The sequence below is a fragment of the Morone saxatilis genome, unplaced genomic scaffold (genome assembly GCF_004916995.1).
Source record: "Morone saxatilis isolate NCDOM2014 unplaced genomic scaffold, NCSU_SB_2.0 Contig8, whole genome shotgun sequence".
Classification (NCBI taxonomy): domain Eukaryota; kingdom Metazoa; phylum Chordata; class Actinopteri; family Moronidae; genus Morone; species Morone saxatilis.
Genome location: NW_023340257.1, coordinates 16,451,607 through 16,459,766, shown reverse-complemented (window position 1 = coordinate 16,459,766; position 8,160 = coordinate 16,451,607). Strand labels below are relative to the sequence as shown.

Sequence of the window (8,160 nt, the reverse complement as noted above, 5' to 3'; positions counted from 1 at the left end):
GCAACACGTCACCTGACCAGCTACATGAAACTATACATGGCTCCTACTGAAGATACAAATCTTTAAAAAAAAAAAAAAAAATTATAGTTCAAGTTTAAAAAAAAGGCTAAATAATTTCCTAAAAAACCTGAGCACTGTCATTTTTAGCAAATGTTACTCAATCAGGAGTAAATAGTGGATTTGTTTGGGACTATTTTCAGTGGTGGATGGATACACATTTGGTGCTCTAGTGAATATTTAAGGCAGCAGGGGCGGTGTACGTGGGATCGACTCTAAATAAACTACAGTGTGTGTGTTCGTGGTAATGAAGGAACATCACCCAGTGGAACAATGTGGCTCATTGATGTGTTTCTAATATTTTTTGGACAACAATGGAGCTCTATAGCACAAGACAGCTGCAGCAGGGTTCGTTAGCAGAAGACTTTTCCTTTCATCGACATTCATTCCTAAAACACAGGTCAAAGCATACAAACATCTTGTTGTGTAGTTAGACTGAACCATTAATTTTTGGTCTGGATATATTCCTTTTTTTCTATTTCTGGCAGTAGAGAAGGCAACATGAGAAAGTGGAAGCGAGCAAGATGGGACAGCATATGGCAACCGTCACGAGCCAAACCCTGACTGACAGTGTTGCAGAAACATGGTGCACACCTACAATAATCTGCTGAGCCACACGCTGATCAGCACGATCTCCACAACATGATTAAACCAACCATCTACTAAAAAGAATACAATTCATGCTAAAGTACATTTTGTTGAGCGCAACCAGAGAGCTGTTTCTCAGTTTATAGCAGGTACAGTTTATTTATTAGGTAACCTAAAATTAGCATAAAGAGTGTGGATGAAGTTGGAGGGAGAGGAGATGAAAGTGAGATGATGACAGGAGTAAACAGAGCAGCGAGGCATGAAAAAGGAGAGATTAACGGATGAACATGGATAAGAAGAAGTGGAGTGAGAGGAGGGATGAGGAGGAAGAGCTTTAGGAGCAGAGTGGGAGGGAAGTGGAGGGAGGTGACTGAAGTTTGCTGACAGTTTTAAGAAACAACTACCTCTTTCTTTTTTTTACTAGATGTAAAAAACCTGCAGTTCACACATCCAAGAAGAAATGACCTTGGGGAATAAGCACATTAAAGCAATTTGGATATATGGCAGGTGCGTGTGTTTAAACAGAGATGACCTGAACTGTGAAACAAGAGCCGGTTAATACTCTACCACTGTTAACAGAGCGCTGCCTGGATTATTTGCAAGGTGAAAAGGAGAAATCCGGCCCAGGGGAGCTCAGGCGCAGGACTGCACGCGGATGTATAAAAAGCAACTTAATGAAACTGTTCAGACTTCAACCGTTTTAACTCTTTAGTGTTCATCTGAGAATAAAAAACTACTCATCAGTGACCTCAAAACCTCCAGCTATCTCAAACCTATAATATGTAACATCAAAATGACTATAAACACTAAACCTGTGTTATAAAGTTTGTTGTTTTGTGTTAAATTATCCCAAATGTTTCCAACAATGTTCAATCCCAGAGAAATCTCTCATTTTATTCAGGTAAGGTGCGTTTTAATCAGTCACCTGTCAATAGTGCAGTCGTTGTGTTTGTCATAAATTGACATTTTTATAATACACTTTTACATACAGATTTTCGGCATTTTTAACTATATATATATTTAACTGGATGAAGGATTTTAGTCATTTAAGTTATAAGAGAAACAAGATGAGCTGACGTTAGAAGCAGCTCGGCTCCAAGGTGGTCTTCTGTGCACTGAACAGTGTCGGAGAAACACTGTTTTTTAAGTTTTTTAAATTGCTGTATTTGGTGTTTTTACTAGTTTTGTCACCTCATCTGTTTGTTCTGGAGAGAAGGAGACCTGTGAATAATTCAGCTCCCGGTAAAAACCTCATGAACCCTGAAGGAATGCTAACAATGACAACTCCCATGATCCCACGCTTACATATTGTACATTTAAAGTAACCACAAGTGAGTTTCAATCAGTGACATGCTTAAGTTTGTATTTGATAACTGATGTACAGTCCTAAAAGAAAAAGCACAAAGACATAAAACTAAACCTGCCAACCGTGAATGAATACAACAACAGAGATGTAGGAGGAAGTCGTACGATGAAAAAACAAACATCTGTCAAACTGTTTTCACAGTGAGACGTTTGTTCTTTCTTGAAAATCACAAATCTGTATTCTTGGATTTAATAACCACTCAAAAGTGTCCAGGTGTTTGGGCTGCTTACCTGCCAGCAGCTGAGCGAAAGGTTCAGGGCACGTTGAGGGGACAGGAAGTGTTAGCTTGTTCATGGCAACACCGTAAGCCACTGCCAGAGCATCTATCTCCCGGTAGGGAACCTCACCGGTCAACAGCTCCCACAGTAACACACCGAAACTGTGACACACAGAGAGAGAAACACAGAGAGAGGACAGACAGGGAAAATGTTAAAGGTTGTTTTTGTCTTTATTAGATACGACAGCTGAAGACAAAGGGGGGAGAGAAAGAGAGAGAAAGAGAGAGGGGGATGACACACAGCAAAGGGCCACAGGTTGGACTTGAACCCATGACTGCTGCAGAAAGGACACCAGGGAAGCATCTCCATGACATCCAAGCACAGTCTACCTCCTGATGAAGGACAGAAGATGCTGATGAAGGCCCTGGAAATCTCCACTAACTGAAAACTGAATTATTTGTCTGTGATGCAACATATTCAGGATGCAAAGTTAACATAAACGACAAAACGTACACGCCAGCGGTGGACAATAAATAAGTACGTTTACTCAAGTATTGTACTTAAGTACACTTTTAGTTTACTTAAGTATTTATATTTCATACTTCTGTATCTGAGAGAAATGTTGTACTTTTTATTCCACTACATCTATCTAACAACTGTAGTTACTTAACATATTAAAGTTTTATAAACAAAAAATATGATGAGCTTATAAAATATTACAGAATAAATTACCCAACTTGATTTAAAACTGGCTCCATCTTGACAAACTACAACAGTAAAATGCTGCTTACACATTAATGAATAATCTAATTTCAAATATTGTTTGCGTAAGTGACATTTTAAATGCAGGACTTTAATCTGCAATGGAGTATATTTATATTGCATTTTTGTAACTACAAGGAGTTTTTGACTGGTTATGAAACACTCAATTTAATACTGATGCCTCTATATGACCTAGATAAACACATGAGACAATCCGTGGTCAGATTCAATCGGGTTTCCCTTGAAATCAATTAAACAAGGCGGTGGAAACACTTTTAATAATAAAGTAATAAGATTTAATCTGACTTTACTGGACTATAAAATCAAGTTGTACAACCTCTAATGCATCTATTCTTGAATCTATTTTTAAAACCCCTCAGTTAAACTGAAGGTCACTCAAAGCAATGTCACAAAACTGTCTGATATTCCTCTTCCTATACCTCCAGTTGTCCTGAAGAAGTCTGTCACTGTATAAATCGGGGGAATGAGGTGAAACACGCAGTGCAGTACCTCCACACATCGCTGCTCTTGGAGAAGAGCGAGAGCTTGATGACCTCCGGGGCCATCCAGGCATACGTCCCCGCTGCACTCATCTTGGTGGTCTGGTGCCACTCTCTGGCCAGACCGAAGTCTGTGATCTTCAGGACTTTCCCGCACAAATCGTCCCGCTCCACCGGCTCCAGGATGAGGACTGAGGACAGGGATACACACAACAGTTTGTGTTAAAAGATGACAGTGCTGTACACAGAGCGCTCATCAGACAGCAACATTCAAAACAAAAACTGCTTCTGTGACGTTTAGATCTGTAAATGCTCTGTGACAAGAGGTCAAACAGCAGAGAGAGCTCAACGAGTCATGAGTTATTACTGTAAAAATCCTGTTGTGACTGCAAATGTGTGGCTAGTTTTATACAACAAAACTGAAGTATTCTCACTTTAAAGTGCTTTTTATACTAAAGTGTGAAATATTTACTGGCTTCACTTTCTTAAACGTGAATAGTTGCTGGTTTTCTTTGTTCTTGATTATAATAAATTTAATTTTTTTGGTTAGTCGAACAAAAAATGGGTATTTTGAAGACCTCATCTTTTAAGAATTCATAAATTTATCGAGAAAGTAATCAAGTAAATACACAATGTTGTATAATGAAATTAAAGTTAGGAGTTCCTTCATGCTGCACACATAAAAAAAGATAATTAAATTCATAGAATAACACAAAAATAAAACCAATATATACACAATATAAGAGCATTCATTGACACTCGAATAAACTGGCAAATCATCAAAATGTGACTTCATAATCTTGTTGATTTTAGTCAATTTAAGTAGTTTTTAAAATTATTTTAGTCCAGTTTCTGATCTGGTTTAATACTACAAAGATGTAAAACTGTGTCACAAGGTAAAAAACTAAATGTAAAAGGTGTACAGGTGTTCAGAAACAAACTCATGTTTACAATACAGGTGTGGTCTGACTAGTGTGCTGTCCAAGTTTCTCTGATCCAGCAGTCTGCAGTGTGTGTGTATATATCGTCCATACAGTGACAGACATTTTAATTTAAACAGTATCCTCATTAATGTTAGAATAAACCTGTCTCTCTGTCTCCCTGCTATGACTTCCTCCTTCATTTCCGTGTGAGGGCTGGCTATGGAAATATTTGGAGTGTACACAGTTCACAGGCACTGGGAGGCAGGTGGGGGTTGCTTTCTCCCTTTCTCACTTATCTCAGGCTTATGCAAAGGGTGGTGGAGAGAGGCTACACACACACACAGCGGCGTCTTTGTTTACACACATGCACACACACACACACACACACACACACACACAAGCTTTCACGTGATAAAGGTGTGCCTCTCTGTGCGCCGCTCTGTCCACAAGCTCGCTAGGAGACCAGTTTCAGAGATAAAGAATTGATCTCAGGCCAGTCTGTAGATATTTCCACAGTCAGAAAGAAGTATTCACATTCTGTACTCGAGTAAAAGTAGCAACACAACACTGTTAAAATACTCTATTACTAAGTAAGGTACAAATACATGTAAAGGGTTGATAAGAAAAGAGCCGATTATATAAAATAAACAGAAACTGCTGTTTGCATTTTTTGGTTAAGTATGATGTCAGTAATGGAAATATTATATATATATATATAAACTGAGTGACTAGAAAAGAAAGACTAGACAGACTACTGGGCTTTATTGTTGTAATTGAATGTTGAAGTGGTCCTTCTATGAGATGACAAAACCAGCTACGGACCCAATACCAGGTTGAGACAACTGTTCTATAAGGTAATCAGATAAATGTAGCAGAATAAAAAAAAAAAAATTTCTTTAAAATGCAGTGAAGTATTAACATAAAGTGGCATTACTAAAGGGAAGAAGTGTTTCAAACATTGTCCCCAGACGTCTTTTCTATTCTGATACTGTCATCTCTGTGAGGGACAGCTGTCTCCTCAGGCTACCTCTCTCTCTCTCTCTCTCTGTCTCTGAAAAGCAAAAGCTTTGCTCTGAGACAGACTCAGAAAAGATCGAGAGGACTTTGCATGCTTAGATGGGTGTGACCTCTGCACAGTCCACCTTTCCTGGTTTGGTTTGTGTGCATGAATATGGAGCACATCTATACAGGGGGAAAAGGACATGAGACCTTCAGGGTGGAGGGTGGGGTGGAAACAGTGAGGACAGAAAAAGAGAGATAGAAACTGAATGGAGGCACGTTTACAGAAACTGAACGTGTGAGTGAAGCAGCACTTCCACCTGCTCCCGCTCTCCCCGTCATGTAATTATACCATCGTCGTGTTACTTTCACACCTCGAGAACGTCTCAGTGCAGCTTTGCTAGCACCACCTGCGCATGTTCATTCATTCGGCCACAGGTTTTCACTACCGCCGGCGTTTCATCCATACGTCAAACACAAAGATCAACATGTTTGTACTCGGCTGGCAGCACAGAAACCTGAAGTGCAGCAAGACACAGATAACACCCGCGAGGGTGTCGGAAGCATCACAGCACATTTTATCACAGCGAAGAAGAAAAAAAAAAAAGTCCTCAAGGATAATGTGGCTTTTACACAAACATTGCGCTGCTGGAAATGTTATCTCAAAATAGAGTACGAATGAGAAGAAAGCAAGAAATGCTGCTGTCGAGCTCCCTGGTTACTACAAAGGCTCCCATAGCAACCTGCATTATAGGAAATATCAGTCTGTTATAATATAAAATGAGAGCTTGAACTGGATACAGTATGGTTTCTCCTTTGTCTTCTATTTCTTTCTACGTCCTCCAGTGAGATCCTTTTCTGTGCAAAGCCAATATCAATCTTTATCTTATCAATGACCTGTGCTATAACCTACAGAGAGCCACTCAATAAAGGTCACCTAGCTCAGGGGCTCACAAACTTTTTCATGTCAAGGAGCCTCACATTAGATGCAAATTAGACCACAGACCCCCAATTTGAGAGGATTTTGTCTTCAGGTATATTTTTTATTTTTAGGTTTGAAATTAATAAAGTCTTCATCGTCAATCAATATTCAAAGGATCCCTATAAATCAAATACATTTCTGAGCCAAAGTATAGGACAAACTGAACTTTGGTCTTATGGTGGGGCTAAAAGGAAGCATCAGATGATCATTAATATCATCCTGTGGGGAGAATAAATGTCTCAAACTTCATGATAATCCATAGAAAAAGGTATAAAAGGCTCCTGGTCTGTTTTGAAGGAGCAACAACATTGTATAATAAACCTATAAAGGACTATATGGGTATGCACTAGTTTGAGTTGCAGACTTGGAGGAGGACTGAGATGGGACACACAGTATGAAACTTTATAGCACGCTGCAGTTCTGGACACAACCCAGAAACCGCCATTACAGCCGAGCATTAGTGATAAGTCGTCAAAAACACCTGCTGATTGGGGAGTGGCCAGAGTGTCAAATTTTCATCCCACAGAGAGCAGCAGTGGCACTTTTCTTCCTGTGTTGATTTAACCTTTAAACTGCTGCCGTTCTCTCCTCCATCCTTGGACCCTGAACCCTGGCTAAGTGTTGAGAAATGCCACTGAGTCACTGTCCAAACACCGGTGGAGGAGTAACCAGCCCGGCTCTAACCTGACTAATGATCTCCAGACTGGTTAGTAAGTGCAGGTGACACATTATCCTCCAGCCCACTCAGATATTTCACCACTGACGAATGCAAACCGGAGTGATGGTATTTCTGTCAGAGACACTTACAGTGAAGTTCACAACACCTTAAACAAGCAATGCAACGTGTTTGGCTCTAATCTGGAAAACTCCCTGCCGGTTTCAGCAGAGAACAGAAGATAACGTTAAGTCAGCACTTAAAATAAAAGATTAGACCGTTAATAGAGTAAACAATTGATTGGGATTGCAATGTAAGGACCAATTAAAGGGTTAAATACTTTATTTTTCATCCAATTAAAACAAAACATTATATGATTAATACGAACTAAACTAATAAAATTGTGTTTTAAGGTCAAGATAGCACAAATAATATGAATCTATTTAAAAACCCTCTGTAAATGATTGTTAATAGTTGTTATTTTATTTAGTTTATAGCCACAAAAGTAAAAAAAAATTACAAAAGAATAAAACAATTTGTAGTTGCTTTCTATGATTATTTTTAGATTTTTATTAAACTACAAAATAATTACAAAACACTTTATCTGAACATTGGCTGGTCTAGCCAAACTGTTATTGTCTCTCTGCGCTGCCTCGCCTTAAATAAACTAATGTAATGTGAGAGCGACCAATCAGCCGTCAGAGGTTTGGGCGTGATCATCTGAGCAGATCTGGTCTGATCAGCTGACTGCAGGTGGTTCAACCTGTCAGAACTAAAGCGGCTTTCTTGTTTTTTTTATCTGTCAGGTGAAAAGTAACTGAAGCTAATGACAAAGATACACAACTGGGAGATCAAATCACGCAGAAAGAGTGAAAGAGTGCTACATCCTGCTTTCTTTCTATGAGCCACAGTCACAAAGTGCTTCACAAATACAAATCTTCTCTGTATGAATGTCACTAATGTTACATAAACAGTGAAAGACACACAAGGCTCGACCGGTTTAACTCATATTGTTTGTGTCGTGTTGTCTTGGCTGAGGATCAGTTCAGTCTGCTGTGTTGTTAACTTGTTGTTATGGTAACAAGGGCAGAGGTCACAGGCCGAGACTAA

General features: G+C 39.3%; 1 protein-coding gene across 1 annotated transcript in view; it reads right to left on the bottom strand.

Moving 5' to 3' along the window:
- Positions 1-8,160, bottom strand: part of map3k10 (mitogen-activated protein kinase kinase kinase 10) — a 30,939-nt gene that overhangs the window by 7,718 nt on the left and 15,061 nt on the right. Inside the window, 3 exon segments of the mRNA XM_035680677.1 lie at positions 674-690; positions 2,131-2,390; positions 3,502-3,682. Of these exon segments, the coding sequence (XP_035536570.1) occupies positions 674-690; positions 2,131-2,390; positions 3,502-3,682 (458 nt within the window).